This window comes from Dendrobates tinctorius, unplaced genomic scaffold (genome assembly GCF_039654945.1).
Source record: "Dendrobates tinctorius isolate UK_male_01 unplaced genomic scaffold, ASM3965494v1 ptg000393l, whole genome shotgun sequence".
Classification (NCBI taxonomy): domain Eukaryota; kingdom Metazoa; phylum Chordata; class Amphibia; order Anura; family Dendrobatidae; genus Dendrobates; species Dendrobates tinctorius.
The window spans coordinates 872,395-890,295 of record NW_027362059.1 but is presented as its reverse complement, the minus strand read 5'-3'; the positions used below and the strand labels follow the sequence as shown (position 1 = coordinate 890,295).

The 17,901-nt window shown below is 50.4% G+C and overlaps 1 protein-coding gene across 7 annotated transcripts in view; it reads left to right on the top strand.

Moving 5' to 3' along the window:
* CUL9 (cullin 9) overlaps positions 1 to 17,614 on the top strand; it is a 244,072-nt gene extending 226,458 nt beyond the window's left edge. For all 7 annotated transcript variants that reach the window (XM_073563508.1, XM_073563509.1, XM_073563511.1 and 4 more), the window contains 2 exons: positions 13,667 to 13,755; positions 17,018 to 17,614. In XM_073563508.1, the coding sequence (XP_073419609.1) occupies positions 13,667 to 13,755; positions 17,018 to 17,243 (315 nt within the window). In that variant the 3' untranslated portion in view covers positions 17,244 to 17,614. The remainder of the gene's footprint in view (positions 1 to 13,666; positions 13,756 to 17,017) is intronic.
* Positions 17,615 to 17,901: the final 287 nt, after the last annotated feature.

Here is a 17,901-nt window from a genome sequence, read left to right as displayed (position 1 = left end):
CGCACAGCCCTCCATGTGCTCGCCAGAGGTAGTCTGACTGCCATTAGGTACCGAGATGACATCCTCAGACCCCTTGTGAGACCATATGCTGCTGCGGTTGGCGCTGGGTTCCTTTTAATGCAGGACAGACTGTCCAGGAGTTGGCGGATGCTTTAGTCCGGGTCTGGGAGGAGATCCCTCAGGAGACCATCCGCCGCCTCATCAAGAGCATGCCCAGGCGTTGTAGGGAGTTCATACTGGCACTTGGAGGACACACTACTGATCATCTTTTCCTTGTCATGAGGCATTTCTACTGAAGTTGGATCAGCCTGTAATTTGATTTTCCACTTTGATTTTGAGTATCATTCCAAATCCAGACCTCCCTGGGATATTCATTTTGATTCACATTGATAATTGTTTTATTGTTCTGAACACATTCCACTATGCAATGAATAAAAATTTGCAGCTGGAATTTTTCATTCAGAGATATCTAGGATGTGGTATTTTAGAGTTCCCTTTATTTTTTTGAGCAGTGTATATAAAATAAGCTGAAGTCGACACTACATTTTCCTCAGTTCAGTACTTTATATGAAATCCATGTGTACAAATGACATATAGTAGATCAGTCTTCAATACTTCTTACATGGCTGGTAAATGTGGACTTGGCTAGTCTCTTGTACCATGTGTCCTGTAGACGTTGACTGGGCTAGCCTCCTGTGCCGTGTGCACTGGTCTAGCCTCCTGTGCCGTGTGCTCTAGGTTAGCCTCCTGGGCTAGCCTCCTGTGCTGTGTGTCCAGACCTGGACTGGGTGTGATGAACCCGCAGCTCTCCACCCTGCTTGACGTCACTATTACTTTGGAGGGATCCCGTGGTACAGTCTCCGCACTTGCACCAACGTTACATTCCACACCCCCTGAGGACACATAAGGTCAGCTTGGCACAGTTGTACACGGACACCTCCTTTCCACACGGGCCCAGGGAGACATGGGGAGTAGGAGAAGGTGGCCCACGCAGCCGCTGATGTGGCACCACTCTCTCACAACCCTAAGAGGCTGAGAGGCCCCTTTTATTAGCACCAGTGAAACAGAGCGCTTACAGTCCAGTAGGACTGCCACCAGTTCCTCAGATATAAGCACGGTCCGTTAACGGGATTATATCGGGGCAGAAACCATCCCCGGTAGCATATGAAGTTAAAACCGAGAACACGGACATGTTCATGTGGATCGCAATAAAAGAGCATGCCAAGGTTAAATTATATATTTATTCGGTCGTTCATGACCGCACCACCTGAGAGAGGGGATCCGCCCTCCAGGAACAGGAAATCCTACAGATACATAAGGGCGGCACCTCTCCCACACATCAGTTGGTTTCCTGTTCCTGGAGGACAGGATTCCCTACAGATCATGCCATCATGGATGAGGAATCCCCAGGCCGGCTGTCTGACTCAGGTAGCGGGGGTTCCCCTACCTTTGGCAGTGCGAAGTCCCCTGGAAGCGCCACGGTGACCCGCGCAGGGTCTCACGTCAGTGTGCGGGGCAGGTGGGAGCGGGGTCCGGCGTATGCCCGTCTCCTGGGCCGGCGCCGGCGGGTAAGTATGGCCTAGGCCCCCCCCCCGGATCCCGGGTCCCTGTTCCGGCTGGTGCGGTCTCCCCTCACCTGGATCGCGGTTGGGGGCGTGCGGCTGCGCCTCGGTGGCGTCTGGGGAGCACTGTACGTCGGCGCCGATGGCCTGCGCGTCCTTGCGCTCCCGGACTGGAGGTGACGCAGGGGGCGGGGCCGGTGGCGCTGGTGGCCTTCGCATCCTCGAGCACGCCCGGACCGGAAGTGACGCGGCAGGGCCGGTGGCCTGCGCGTCCTCGCGCGCACTCAGACCGTAAGTGGCGGGGCGGGCCGGTGGCGCTGGTGGCCTGCACGTCCTCGCGTGCACCCAGAATGGAAGTGACACGAAGGGGGGCGGGGCCGGTGGCGCCGGACCGGAAGTCGGGTACCGGCCGGCTTTTTCTCTCCCCGTGCGTGGGCGCTGACGGAGCGGTGGGGGCGCGGCACGCAGAGGGATGGATGTCGGGGAAAATGGGGGGGGGGGCGAGAATCAGCCCCTGGCCACGTCACCTGCGAACCTGGATTACCGGGGGGAAGAAAAGGGCACAGAGGCACTGCCGAGCGGCTTCAGCTCAGATGCAGGATCGACGAGCAGGAAGCTCCCGTGCCCCAGCAGGACAAAGAGCAGGAATGTACCTCAGAGGTCCCAAACCAGCTCCCAGCCAAAGAAAAAACGAACTGGACAATCCGGCCATAGAAATTCCTCTAGGCTGAAAGATCCAGCACGCCCTCCCCCCCGTCTTCCAGTACCTGCGCCTTCTGCTCAGGGTAAGAGATCTTCGTGAATGTGCCCTGACGCAGTGTCCCCCTTATGTTTTCCTCCTATGGGGAAATGCGCTGACAAGGCAAAAAACAGGGAATGCGCCCTTTGCAAATGCCCCTTGCCGGACGCCTACCCTAAGAGGCTGTACCAGTCATGCATATGGCAGACGGTAAAAAAAAAAGGGGGGGGCGTAGTCCCAAAAAATTACAGGCATACTTCCTTACTCTGTCCCCCCTCCTGTAGGTGGCGGAAGAAACCCCTGACTTCGCTACAAGTCTAAGGGAAATAATCAGGACGGAGATTAAAGCCCTAAAATCTGTACCCCAGGGGAGTCGTCTAGGAAGTGAAAGAGGGCGAGTTTCTCAGGGTCAGGCTCTTCACCAGACCCTAGAGGGAATGAAGACTCCTCATATCCCTCCACCTCCGCGTCAGAGGAAGACGCCAGCCGTTTCTGCCTAGGTCTGGAACAAGTGTACAAACTAGTCAAGGCAGTCAGGGCTACCATGGAGGTAACAGACGCCAAACCTGAACGGTCAGCACAGGACCTAATGTTCGGGGGTTTAGACCCCAGGAAACGTAAATCGTTTCCATTAAACGACAAGGTCCAAAATTTGATTGAGAATTGGGGAAACCAGAAAGAAAAGGCTCCCTACCACCAGCCTTTAAACGGCGATATCCTTTTGAGGACCCTGTGGTGAATAAATGGGATAAAGCCCCGGATGCAGCAGTGGCTAAGGCGTCCAAAAAATCTGCTATTACCTTTGATGACATGGTCTCTTTAAAGGATCCGCTGGATAAAAAGGAGGACTCCTACTTGAAAGGCACATGGGAAATGTCGGCTGGAGCCCTGAGACCGGCGGCCGCAGCTGCCTGCACGGCCAGATCTATGATGGTCTGGCTGGACCACTTAGAAACACAGATGACAGAGCCTCGAGGGAATCCATCTTAAAAACCCTACCTACCATCCAGGATGTGGTAGCCTTTTTAGCCGACGCTTCGACAGACTCTGCGAGAATGGCGGCCAAGGCAGCAGGGCTATCGAATGCAGCCCGACGGGCTATGTGGCTGAAATGCTGGCCTGGTCGCGGTTCTCTAACAGTAACTGGATCCTGGGGTTGGTAGCATCATGCCTAAAGCCGAATTTGCCTGTGTCCCCCAGAACAGCTTTAGTGTCACCCCGCTTAGGTCTTCCTTGGCGGAACAGACTGCCCTAGTAACCGAAATTGTTGACCTATGTCAGAAGGGGGTACTGATAAAGGTACCAGAGGCGGAGAAGGACGAAGGCTTCTACTCCCTCCCCCCCCCCCCCCCTATTTTTGGTCCGTAAACCAGATAATTCCTACAGGACCATAATTAATCTGAAGGCACTCAACAGATACCTGGTCATTCGACCTTTCAAAATGGAAACAATCAGTTCCACAATAAAATTGCTGTTTGAAAATTGTTTTATGGTGGTGTTGGATTTAAAAGACGCTTATTACCATATACCCATCTATGCGTCTCATCAGCGTTTCCTTAGAGTGGCAGTTCATTTGGAGGGGTGGTTACAGCATTTTCAATATTTCGCCCTTCCCTTTGGTATAGCAGTCGCCCCCGGGTGTTCACTAAGGTTGTAGCGGAAGTTATGGCCCATCTACGGGAAGCAGACATCCTAGTAATCCCCTACCTGGATGACTTCCTTATTGTAGGAAAAACAGCGGTCCATTGTCTGGATCAATTGCAGAAAGCAAAATTGGCTTTGGAACGGTTAGGGTGGCTATTAAGAAGTCCCGTCTACAGCCCATGAAGGTCCAGCAGTTCTTGGGCTTGATCCTAGATTCGGAGAATCAGGAATGTCGTCTTCCACACAAAAAATTGGTTCGCCTACGTCAGCAGGTCTTGAACGCCTCCAATAGCCCTTCCATGTCTCTCAGGAAAGCAATTTCCCTCCTGAGTTCTCTCTCATCCTGCATCCCTGCGGTCCAGTGGGCCCAGTTCCATACAAGGGTGCTACAGGGCGAGGTTTTACGCCATTAAAAGATCCTGGGCGGTTATCTAGAAGGCCAGTTGACTCTGTCCCAACATTCTTTGAGTTCCCTTGAGTGGTGGCTAGACGAGGACAATCTAGCCAGAGGGGTACCCTGGGAATATAACGTAACCCGGCTAGTCACCACAGACGCAAGCCCTACGGGTTGGGGGACCCACATGGGGGAAATCTTGATCCAGGACCTGTGGGATAGTCATCAGTTGGGAATTGTCCTCCAACCTGAAAGCTAACAGCCGTAGAGCAGGCAGTTAAAAGCCTTCTTGTGTATCTACAGGGTCGCCATGTTCGAATATTCTCCGACAATCAGGTCACCGTGGCTTACATCAACCACCAAGGCGGCACTCGGTCCAGGCCTCTGATGGAGGTAGCAGAACGGCTGTTCCAGTGGGCAGAGCAACATCTCCTGTCTTTAACAGCTCTGCACATAAAAGGAAAGGAAAACACCACGGCAGACTTCCTAAGCCGCAACCTTCTAAAGCAAGGGGAATGGTCCTTAAAAGCGCCCATCTTCAACTGGATAGTACAAAAATGGGGGCAGCCAGAAGTGGACCTCTTCGCCACCAGAGAGAACAGGAAGGTGCCTCGGTTCTGCTCCCTGAATCCCAGGGAGAACCCTCTGGCAGTAGATGCTCTTCTAATCAAATGGGACTTCAGGCTAGCATACGCCTTCCCTCCCCTGGCTCTACTACCCCTGGTGATGAGGAAAGTCAGGAAGGACAAAGCGAGGATTATAGTGATCGCCCCGTTTTGGCCCAGGAGGGCATGGTTCTCATGCCTGAGGACCATGTCGGTATCCGACCCTTGGGTCCTACCAAACATTCCAGACCTCCTGTCCCAGGGCCCAGTTTACCATCCTCAGGTAGCTGGCCTACATCTGACGGCGTGGATTTTGAGCGGGCACTGCTAAAAGAGAGAGGTTTTTCGCCGGCCCTAATTAACACCCTGCTTAAAAGCAGAAAGCCGGTTACAACCAAAATCTACGTGAGGATCTGGAAGAGATTCCTTCAGAGCTCAGGGGTAGTAGCTGGACAGTCCACTCCCATAGCGCAGATCTTAGAGTTCTTGCAAAAAGGTCTGGACATGGGACTCTCCACCAGCACCCTTAAGGTACAGGTGTCGGCTCTAGGGGCACTGTTCAACTGCAACATCGCCAGTAACCATTGGATCAATAGGTTCATTAAAGCAACAGGCAGATCCAGACCGTTAGTGAAAAATAAATTTATGCCATGGGATCTAAACCTAGTTCTTACGGCCATGACAGAGGCCCCGTTTGAACCTATATCATCAGTTTCCACGAAAAACCTATCCCTTAAAGTGGCTCTCCTGGTGGTGTTGACATCAGCCCGTAGAGTGAGTGACATCCAGGCGCTATCTAGACTTCCTTCTTACATACAATTCAGGGATGACAGGGTAATTCTTACACCTGATCTAGCATACCTGCCTAATGTAGCCTCCAGTTTCCATAGAACTCTGGAGATAGTTCTTCCATCCTTCCTCCCTAATCCCACGAACGATAAGGAAAGGAAATTACACACTCTAGACGTTAGGAGATGTCTCCTAGAGTACCTGGCGGTTACCGACCCCTGGAAAAAAGATAATGGCTTATTTATTTCCTATCCGTGCACTAGGAAGGGCCTTAGGGCTTCAAAAAGTTCGCTAGCGAGATGGATTAGGGAGGCCATTTCTTTAGCATACACCTCAAAAGGCAAACCGGCCCCTGGCAAGCTGAGGGCACATTCCACCAGGGCCATGGCATCCTCGTGGGCAGAGAGATCGGAGGTCTCAATCGACCAAATATGTAAGGCAGCTACTTGGTCCTCTCCAAGCACCTTTTATAACCATTATAGACTAGACCTGGGTGCTTCCTCAGACCTCTCCTTTGGTGTCAGGGTTCTGCAGGCTGTAGTCCCTCCCTAAAGTAATTATTACTCTCTGTAATTCTCTCAGGTGGTGCTGTCATGGACGACCAAATAAAGTCGTAGTTACTCACCGGTTAATGGTATTTTTCGGAGTGCATGACAGCACCCGTACATTCCCTCCCTTTAGTATAATTTGGTTGTGCACTTCTTCCTCTTATATGTACACGGGTAATTAATAGTCGTGTAGAGTATTGTATATAAATTATGCTATTAACCATTGCGGTCCTCTTGTGCTCTGTAAACCAACTGATGCGTGAGAGAGGTGCCGCCCTTATGTATCTGTAGGATTTCCTGTTGCTGGAGGGCGGATCCCCTCTCTCAGGTGGTGCTGTCATGGACTCCGAAAAATACCGCTAACCGGTGAGTAACTACGACTTTTATCGCCTTAATGGAACACTAGACAATACACTATATAAACAATGGTTATATATATATATATATATATATATATATACACTTTGTTCAGACATGCAAATACAGGTGAAGTATCGGGGGGCATTGGCTTCCAACTGGTTCCCGTTCCTTCAAGCACGTTACTCGATGTGTTCCCCTTTAGAAGAGAACAGCAAGCATGACAAAGGCAGATAGGGATAACCCTTCAGCATTACTGTGTTTGCTGCCCTTCTCATGGCGAAGTGGTACTGCTAGAGCACAGGGCTCCAGCATAGCAACCTCCCAGTTGTTCTGTTTTCGGAGTATAACCAGCTGAGGGGGTTGTGATACATTTCCACAGTGAATTGGTGTCCATACAAGCAGGATTGCAGGGCCCATACAATTGCCAGGCATTCCATTTCCATTGTGGAGTAGACCACCTCCCTTGGCAGGAGCTTCCGGCTCCGGTACAAAACGGGGTGGTCCTGGCCCATAGAATCAGCCTGGCTGAGAACAGCACCAAGGCCAAAGTCACTGGTGCCGGTCTGCACTACAAATGGTCATGTGAAGTCTGTACCAAGAAGTTGGAAGGGCAGTCTTCAGCACCTGGAAGGCCGTCTCACTGTTGTTTGTCCAATTGACTGTGGAGGGCAGCTTCTTCTTGATGAGGTTCGTCAGGGGCTTCGCCAGACTACTATAGTGGGGAACGAACCTCCTATAGTACTAGACAGTGCCCAGGAAAGATATCACCGGTTTCTTAGTCCTGGGAGTGGGCCAGGATGCGATGACTTCACACTTCCCCGGCTCCAGCTTCCCAGGTGTCTGAGGTATTGGACCTCTCATGCCCAGCTGGCCCTGTTCCGGCTTAATAGTCAAGCCTGCCTGGCGGATTTGCGTGAGCACCTGCACTAGATGCTCTAGGTGATCCTTCCAGGTGGGACTGAAGATGGAAATGTCTTCCGGGTATGCAGCCGCATAACCTTCAAAGTCCTTTGAGCAGTGTGTTAACCATCCACTGAAAAGTGGCAGGGTCATTCTTCATGCCGAATGGCATCACTGTGGACTCGTACAGTCCGAAAGGGGTGATAAAGTTAGAGCGTTCCCGCGGGTCGGGGGAATCTGCCAATATCCCCATTTCAGATCCGTGATGGTCAGGTACTTGGCCCTGGCCAACTTATCGAGCAGGTCATTGATGGCCATGACAGCGTTGAGTCCCCTGTATTCCATGCAGAACCGTGTTGTCCAGTCCTTCTTTAGGATGAGGACTACGGGCACGGCCCAAGCGCTACTGGATGTTTGGTTGGCGCCTAGTTTCAGCAAATTATCAGTCTCCTGGCACATGTTCTGTTGCATCTCCAGAGATATCCAAATTGCTGAATGCCAGATTTGGGAGGTGATCCCCATTGTCTACGTGATGGATGGTCTTCTCTGTCCTTCTGGACTTGTTGCTGAACAAATCCCAGAAGGGGTGTAGAGTTGCCCACAGCTGGAACCGTTGGTCTGACCAGCTGCTGGTTGCAAACCCCCACATCCTTTATGGTCCCACCCCCCCTAGCCTTTGCAAGCATATCTGGGATGGTCTCTACATCTCCCTTTTCTGGCAGGTTACATACGGGCAGGGTGCAGGCCTTCTGCTCATGATATGACTTCATCATGTTCACATGGGAGCCTTCAACCTTCCTTGGATGTGGTCCAGGGTGACCAGGTACATTACTGAGTTGAGCCGCTGGTGCATGAAGTACGAACCTTGCCAGGCCGCCTGATGCCTGTCCTGGGCTTTGAGGACCAGAAACCACACCTTTTGATCCACCTTGTAGTTCCTCTCAAAAGCATTCTTGTCCTACCATCGCTTCTGGTCGGCCTTGGCTTGCATCATATTGTTGTGCACCAGCTCTCCACCAAGGCCTGCATCTTGTCCTGGAAGCACAGGGCATTCTCATTGACCAACACTCCAGGGGTGGCTTAATCTCCTTCCCAGGCCTTTTTCACCAGAACCAGGGGCCCCGCACACTTTGCCTGTACAGGAGCTTTAAGGGGTAGAACCCCGTTGAGGCCTCTGGAACCTCTCAGTAGGCAAATAGCAGGGTTGGGAGGTACTGTCCTTGTCGTGCCCGTCGGGAGTCGACCAACAGCTTAGTATCTTCTTCAGGGTGCCATTGAACCGTTCTCATAGGCCGTTAGTCTGTGGTTGGTATGTGCTGCTCACCAGATGTTGCACCTGTATCTGCTTACAGAGGAATTCCCATCAGCTGCAACATGAACTTGGTCGGTGAGAATTTCCTGGGGAAACCCCACTCTGGGGAAAATCTCCAGTAAGGCCACCTTGTTAGCCCAAATGGATGACAAGGCTACCGCTACCGGGTATAGGTTGTTATAGTCTACTACTATCAGTACGAAGCGTTTCCTGGAGATGCTGGGAGTGGCCATTGGTCCAACCACATCCACAGCCACCCTCCCCGGTACCTGTCTCCTGGCCTCCGTCTGACTCGGCAGCCACTTGGTCGGAAGAGGAGAAGCCGTTGGACCCCCAGGGGGCCCCGGCGCTAGCACTGCGTGTGACAGCTTCCCGGCTGCTGAAACCAAGGGTAGTGCCTGCTTCCTCTCTGCTTCATACAAAATAGCCATTTCAGACTATCCTGGCCCATTGACATCCTGGCTGTGGAGGAACCCTGCAACGAAGCCTTACCTGGGAGCCATACCTCTCCTGGGACAGCCTCGCTCTCACTTGCATGCTCCCCCTCCGCAGCGGTCTGTCCCCTCTGTGACAATCTCACAATACAGCTGGTTCCAGCATGCCGGCTGTCCACAATCTCTAAGGCATTATCACAGCTTGCTTGATCAGGTGGCGCAAATGTGTATTTAGACTCCTCCAATCCTGGAAACAACAAGGGTTTTCCCAGGTAATAAATCCTGTGGGGACACCAGTTCAGGCCGCACAAGAATAATTTTCAGCGCCGGTGTCTCACAGTCCCATGTAACGGGCTGAAAGTTGTCAACGGACCTCACATCACCCCCACACAAAACAGCGGGCAGTTTCTGGGACAAGGACGGGCCCTTTTGGTGCTGGGGACACATGGCTTTTAAGTGTCCCAGCTGTCTGCAAAGATGCCAGAGTTCCTCCACTCACATGGAGAGGAAAATATGGTCAGGTGCCCCAATGGGCTTGGGGGCAGGGACAACAGGCACCACATTTATCTTACTTCCTTTCCATCCGGCAAGTTTCTTGGCCTCTGTAGTCCTGTTGGTGTACTCGTCAGCAAGTGTTACTGTTGCAGAGGCCCCCTTCGGCTTCCGTTCACGGTCTCCGGGCAGTTCCACAAAAACTGTTCAGTTGCGATGAGCTCCTTCAGCTGCTGGATGGTGATGAGCTCTAATCCCGTGGTCCATTGGTCAACTGCTCTCAGTAGCGCCTGCATATGATCAGCCCAGCTGTCTGCAGGACCCCTCTGCATACTCTGGAGCTTCTTCTGGTACGTCTCCGGGGTCAAGTTATAGGCTGTACTGGATGGACAAATGTCTTTTTTTTCAGCCTTGCTAACTGTTATGTTACTAAGTTATACTGCCGAACGAGAGCCTCCTTGATATCCTTCTAACTCAGGGTGGTCTCGCTGGACAGGTACCCAAAGGTTTCCAAAGCCTAAAGCTGGAGTCACACATAGCGACTCACCAGCGATCCCGACAACGATATCAACATGTCAGGATCACTGGTGAGTCGCTATGTGATCGCTGATGAGCTGTCACACAGACAGCTTCACCAGCAATCAGCACAGCGACGCCAAGCGCGCGGCATCGCTGTGTTCGTGAGTTACCAGCGCGCTGATGCAGGGAGTTGGTAACTAACGTACACATCGGGTATCCAAGGGACGCACGTCCCTTGGATACCCGATGTGTACATTAGTTACCAGCAGATCGCTGGTCTCCCGCCTGTCACATGCAGCGATACGTGCTGGCCAGCGGGAGACCAGCGACAAAAGAAATGTCCAGTGGTTTCCTTCAGCGATACCGGCAGGGGGGCCGGTCGCTGATCGCTGTCACACACAGCGATCTCGCTAGTGAGATCGCTGTTGTGTCACAAAACTTGTGACTCAGCAGCAATCTCGCTAGCGAGATCGCTATGTGTGACGGGCCCCTAACTCCTGAGGCGAGGGGTTAAGAATGGGATACATTGATCCTCAGACAGATTGTACTGATGGCAAGTTTTTTCAAATGCCAGCAAGAAAGTGTCCTAATTGTCCAGCAGGGGCAAGTCCTCTACCCATAGCTTCGGGACCCGGACCTCAGGGGACTCGCAACTGACTTGGGTCTGCGGTTGAATTTGAAGCTGAAGCTTTTGTCTACAGCCTTGAGTCTGACCAGGGCAGCTTGCAGGTGGCTATCCGAGCCTGCCTGGCTGGGGGGACAGGCAGGTGGTGAGCGGCCCATGTCGAGACTGACCACCGGTAACTGGCTCCTTGGGGAGTCTAGGCTGGACTCCCCCTCTGTTTGGGAAACATGGTCTTCCACCTCCTCCCCACTGTCCGTGGCATTGGCCATCTCCCTGCCTTTGGTGCCACCGGCCATCCTTGCAATTATTGGTCACTGACACAGAACCTGATGCACCCACACACCTTACAGTATTTGCACTTGTGCTGTCTAGTGCTGAGCTGATCTTAAAACCTCAGCGGAAAATAACTACCGCTGGTAGTCTTTAGTGTCTGGGAGTATGGGTCCCACACTCACACTATTACCTCAATCCCATACCGTTCTGCTACCACACATGATGAGCTTGCACCTCGCCACCCCACCTGACATCACTATTACGTCGGAGGATCACACAGTATGGTCTCTGCACTTTCACCAACGTGACGTTCTGCACCCCCTGGGGACACACAAGGTCAGCATGGTACAGTTTTACTTGACACCCCCTATCCACACAGGCTCAGGTAGGCACGAGGCGTGAGAGAAGGTAGCCCATGCAGTCACTGACATGGCACCATACTCGCTCACAAACCTGACAGGCTGATAGTCCTCTTTCACTAGCACAAGTGAAGTAGAGTGCTGCTAGCCAAGTAGGACTGCCACCAGTTCCTCGTTAAATATAATGCCAGTCCGTCAACGGGATTATATTGAGCTAGAAACCAGCCCCGGTAGCATGTAAAGTTAAAACCGAGAACACGGACTTGTGGCTAGAGATAATAGCAGCCCAAGGTTAAATTATACATTTAATTGCCTTAATGGAACACTAGACAATACACTATATACGCAATGGTTACGCATGTATAATGGTCCCATATGCAACAACAGTTCTAGATGAGTCATGTCAATTACTGGCTTGATGTTAGACCGTGTGCACTACGATAACTCCTATCCAAGTATTCAGGACACAATAAAAGAGGATAAACCAGTCCACATCTACAGTACAAAAGAAAAGTACATTATCTACCTACAGAACGTAAAAAAGGCTAGCCCAGTCTACGTCTACAGGTTACAGGAGGCTTGCCCACTGTGAAGAATGTTGGGGGATTTAATGACCGCTTACAATCCCCCTTCAGCATGGGTAGCTGTAAGAGGACACCTGGCTCAGCAGGTGGTCCAGCCCAACCATTTAGTAACTAGACTAACACAGGATGACCAACTGTTGAGATCACGGTGTGATAGCTTCATTCAAACTCACACCAGTCAGATAGGAATTCATAAGGAGATTCAAGGAGAATATGGAGGGCTGTTGTGAGCTCATTTTCGGGTTTGCCTCTGGCTTCTGGTGAGGGTTATGGAGCTGGCTGTGCTGACAGAGTAGTGAGTTCTCTATCTGGACTCCCTCTGTTGGTGAAGGGAGGTAATGAAGCTGATCTTACTGGCAGAGACCGGCCACCTGAGGAAGAGGACTGCGATTGGACATCAGGAGTTTGATTGGATTTAAGGCAGCCGACTCCCTAGTTTCTTGCTGGTGATTTTTCCTGACTGTGGCTCCTGGTTTCCAGTTTGGTTCCTGCCTTCCTAAAGCTAAGTTTTCTCTGCTATTGTTCATATGAGTTTTTGTCTGGTTTACTTAGTTTTTGTGTTCAGCCAGCCCTGGCTGGGACTGGGCTGAATCCCCATTTTGTCTCTGATCAGTTGATCTCTTTTGCTCTGTCTTCAGAATATACCTGAGTGCTGATATAGTGATTTGAAGTCTAGCGACTTCAGGGCCTTTTTCTATCAGACGTGTTGGACATTTTTTTGGTCAGGGTTTTTTGCGTGATTGCAGACAGCAGCTTTTCTTTCCTGTCCTTTCTAGTTAGCGAGGGCCCCATCGTTTGCTCAGCCTATCTTTCTATCTGTGTCTGTGTTTTTCATCTTGTTTCACCGACAATACATGTTGGGGGCTGTCTATTGCTTTGGGGTCTGCTCTGGGGCAGTTTAGATTTTCCCTTTCTTTCTTTAGGCTTCTTTAGTTCTCCGGCCGTGACGAGGCGTCTAGTACCACCGTAGGAACGCTCCACGGCTACTGCTAGTTGTTGTGGATAGGATCAGGGTTCTGCAATCCGCTAGTTACCAACCTCTCCGGTTTTCTGGGCTTAGCTTGCTTTTTGTTTTTTCCTCCTCGGTGACTCATTCATAACAGAGGGCTATCCTTCTGGGGTTTTTTTGTCCTGTAGATTTGAACTTCTTGTTATACTTTGTGAGCTATAGATATGGACAAGGTTATCTTCTCTTCTTATGTTTTGCAGATATAGATGGGGCTATCCTATACTTTGTAACCTGCAGACATAGGGATATCATCTTTTCTTCTGTAGAGATGAAGTTACACTTCTGGACTATGTGTCTTGTAGGCATAGTGTAGGAGGATAGCCCAATCTTTGTATCCTGTAAACACGGATGTGGCTATCCTCCTTTACGGAGTGTCCTTTAGACATGGATTGATCTGGTTTACATGGGCAAGCTTTCCTTCAGTGCTGTCAGTCTGGTGGATAGGGATGTGGCTATCCTCCTGTGCTGTATATTTGGGGTATCCTCCTAGAGTGTAACATGCATACTTTTTCTTGCAGGACTTCTGTGTTGGCTTCCTGTCTGATCCTGATGAGAAGGAAATGAAAGTGTCCAACGTGGCCGACATTCCGGCATTCCCTGCGACAGAGTAAGATCCCCGAATCCTGCGTCTTTTCCTTCCTTTCATTGGCCACAGGTCCCACCTTGATAGTGAAGCATATGAAGCCATGCTACGCCATATGGTGGCTTCTGTTCTCCACTGCGGGCTCAGGTGCTGAACCTGTGCTGAACCTGTATCTGTGCCTGTAAGTGCCGCACAGAGCTCCACCCCCAACTGTTAACACATTAAATGCTGCCTTCAATTTGTGACAGCGGCATTTACCTCACATGGTCCAGGGGGTGCTCTGTTCTAATCACCCATCAGTGCCCCTACAACGCACTAATGAGTTGCCACGGCAGACAAGTGTCTGCTGAAGACCCTGTTGCCTGTCATGTCATTTCTCCAGTGAGTGATGTCACAGGAGACAAAGATTTGTGCTGTGCACCGCGGTACTGTGTCATCGCTGCATGTAGCACACAGGATCGGGCGAGCGCAGGTCAGGTCCCCAGGGGACCCCCAATACAGAAAAAGAAAAAACATCCCAATCCACACGTGGCATCTCATCCGATCAACAAGATACAAAATGAATTACCCAAAACTGTGGTGAAAAAAAAATCAAAAAGCTACGCAAAGAACAAAGAGACAAGCAAAATATTGAATCTACCCGCATACGTTAACGATAAAAACCTCAGCCCAGCGTGCAAAAAACAAACCTCAACTTTGCCCCGTCCCAAAAACTGCGTTTTTTTTCCTGAATTTCTTTTTTTTTTTTTTATCACTTAAATGAATAAAAGTTGGTGTCGCTGCAAGGATCTGTCACCCGGTCAACGCTACGTAATGATGAACGATGGAAAAACATGGCACGAAAAATCATTGCGCTCCTGAACCTCGTGACATGTTTATAGAATGGTGTCCTTAAAACGCCCAACTCATCCTGCAAACAACGAACCCACGCAAGGCCGCATGCCCAGAAAAACAGTACGCCTCCAGGAAGACAGAGTAAAAGCTACAGCGCAAAACAGGAAAATTGCCAACAGCACTGCAAAATGAAGACATACCAAGTGCCAGGAAATATGCCAAAAACCCACTATTCTGACTTAAATGTTTGTCCGGCACATTGCATGTAAAATGACTTGGTGACACAGTTATCCTCGTCAGTACGGTTACGGCACATTGTGATACCGTTCTCGTCGGTACAGGGATGGCACATTGTGATACCATTCTTGTCTGTACGGTTTCAGCACATTGCGATACCATTCTCCTTGTAAGTATGGTTAAGGCCCATTGTGGCATTGTTCTACTCGTCGGTAGTTATTGCACATTGTGACGACGTTCTCCTCGTCGGTGCGGTTATTGCACATTGTGATATCGTTCTACTCGTCTGTACGGTTACAGCACATTGTGTCACTGTTCTCTTCGTCGCTACGGTTACGGCACATTATGACACCGTTATTCTCGTCGGTACGGTTACGGCACATTGTGACACCGTTCTTCTCGTCGGTACGGTTACTGCACATTGTGACACCGTTCTCGTTTGTACGGTTACTGCACATTGTGATAATGTTTTTTGTCAGTACGGTTACTGCACATTGTGACACTGTTCTCTTCGTCTGTATGGTTACTGTGATACCAGAATTGTCCATTTTTTGTTTGTCGCCATTTTCCAAACCAACCACCGCTGTTTTTTGCTTCGCACTGTGTGGGGTCTGGTATATACAGGAGATCTTGTGGGGTGTTCCCTGTATACAGATCTTGTGTAGTGTTCCCGGTATATGGCAGGTCTTGTGGGATGTTTCCTGTATATGGTAGGTCTTGTGGGATGTTCCTAGTATACAGCAGGTCTTGTGGGGTGTTCCCAGTATACACAGTATGCAGTAGTGCAACAGGTCTTGTGGGGTGTTCTCTGTATACGGCAGGTCTTGTGGGGTGTTCCCAGTGTAGGCAGGTCTTGTGGGGTGTTCCTACTGTAAGCAGGTCTTGTGGGGTGTTTCCTGTATATGATAGGTCTTTTAGGATGTTTCCAGTATACGGCAGGTCTTGTGGGGTGTTCCCACTGTAGGCAGGTCTTGTGGGGTGTTCCCAATATGCAGCATTGCAACAGGTCTTGTGGGGTGTTCCCGGTGTAGGCAGGTCTTGTGGGGTGTTCCCTGTATACAGCAGGTCTTGTGGGGTGTTCCCTGTATACGGCAGGTCTTGAGGAGTGTTCCTGGTATACGGAAGGTCTTGTGGGATGTTTCCAGTATACAGCAGGTCTTGTGGGGTGTTCCCGGTATTAGGCAGCTCTTGTGGGGTGTTTCCTGTATACAGCAGATCTTGTGTGGTGTTCTCTGTACACAGCAGGTCTTGTGGGGTGTTGCCGGTGTAGGCAGGTCTTGTGGGGTGCTCCCTGTATACAGCAGGTCTTGTGGGGTGTTCCCTGTATACGGCAGGTCTTGTGGGGTGTTCCCTGTATACAGCAGGTCTTGAGGAGTGTTCCCGGTATATGGCAGGTCTTGTGGGATGTTCCCAGTATACAGCAGGTCTTTTGGGGTGTTCTCGGCATATGGCAGGTCTTGTGGGGTGTTCCTGGTATACGGCAGGCCTTGAGGAGTGTTCCCGGTATACGGCAGGTCTTGTGGGATGTTCCCAGTATACAGCAGGTCTTGTGGGATGTTCCCAGTATACAGCAGGTCTTGTGGGGTGTTCTCGGTATACGGCAGGTCTTGTGGGGTCTTCCCTGTATACAGCAGGTCTTGTGGGGTGTTCCCTGTATACAGCAGGTCTTGTGGGGTGTTACCAGTATATGGTGGGTCTTGTGGGGTGTTACCAGTATATGGTGGGTCTTGTGGGGTGTTACCAGTATATGGCGGGTCTTGTGGGGTGTTACCAGTATATGGTGGGTCTTGTGGGGTGTTACCAGTATATGGCGGGTCTTGTGGGGTGTTACCAGTATATGGCGGGTCTTGTGGGGTGTTACCATTTTTCAGTGAATCTTGTCGGGGTGTTCGCAGTATAGAGCAGTTCATGTGGAGTTTTCCCAGTATATGACAGGAATTGTTGGTGATTTGAGTAGTACATCTTAATTTTTCACTTACACTGAATATCGTGTAAATATTTTGCCCGTATTGATGTTGCATGTATTTGGTGGGGCCTGGCTGCTATTGATGGAGGACATATCCAGGGGGGCCTGGCCGGTATTGATGGTGGATATTTTCTGGATAACGTGGTCTGTATTCATGGTGGGCATATCCAGTGTGGTCTTGATGGATGCAACCCATCTCCTGTGGCTGATCTGATGCTTGTTAATAACTCCCCTCTCTCCTCTCCTCAGTAATATTGATGATGCCTCCGACTCTGTGGATACTGCTGGTGAGCAGGATGATGATGATGAGGAGGAGGAGGATGAAGACTATGTTCATGAAGTTCCTCATTATGATAATGACTGGAATGAAGAATATGATGAGGATGCATACTCTTACGATGAAGATTATGATTCCGAAAACCTGGAGCCAGACTCTTTCATCTTTGAGGATTATGATGGAGAAGTCTACAATTGACCCTTTGCCTCTTCATTTCCGTGGTGGGGTGCTCTCACATAAGCCACTTTTTACATTTGTCCCTACGCCCCTCGCCCATGTGCCTGGGGGTGATCACGGTGAGCATTGCACAGCTAATTCCCGATAATTCACTGATTGCCTCCAGTCCAGATGACGCTGGAATTCTATAAACCTTTATATTTATAATTAAGAGTTATTTTTATTAATCCTGTTTATTTTCTGTTTCATTGTGACACCCCACTGTTAACCGTTAGTGGAGATTGGCACCTGTGGCGGGTAAAGGTTGGCGTGAGGCGGTGCAGCCGGAAAACTCTACAGCTTCCTCGAAAAATATGTTGAGCTTGTTTATTAAAGTTGCAGTTAAGCTGTGACCGGAGCGGCAGTCTCTGATTTGTGGGGTGAACGAGCGAGGAGAGTCTGTGATTTGTGGGGTGGATGAGCGAGGAGACTCTGATTTGTGGGGTGGACGAGTGAGCTGAGATTGCCTGTAAGGAGCAGTGTCTACAACAGTATACAGTGGGTACGGGACGTATTCAGACACATTTAAATTTTTCACTTTGTTTCATTGCAGCGATTTGGTAAATTCAGAAAAGTTCATTTAGTTTCTCATTAATGTACACTCTGCACCCAATCTTGACTGAAAAGGGGAACTATAGGC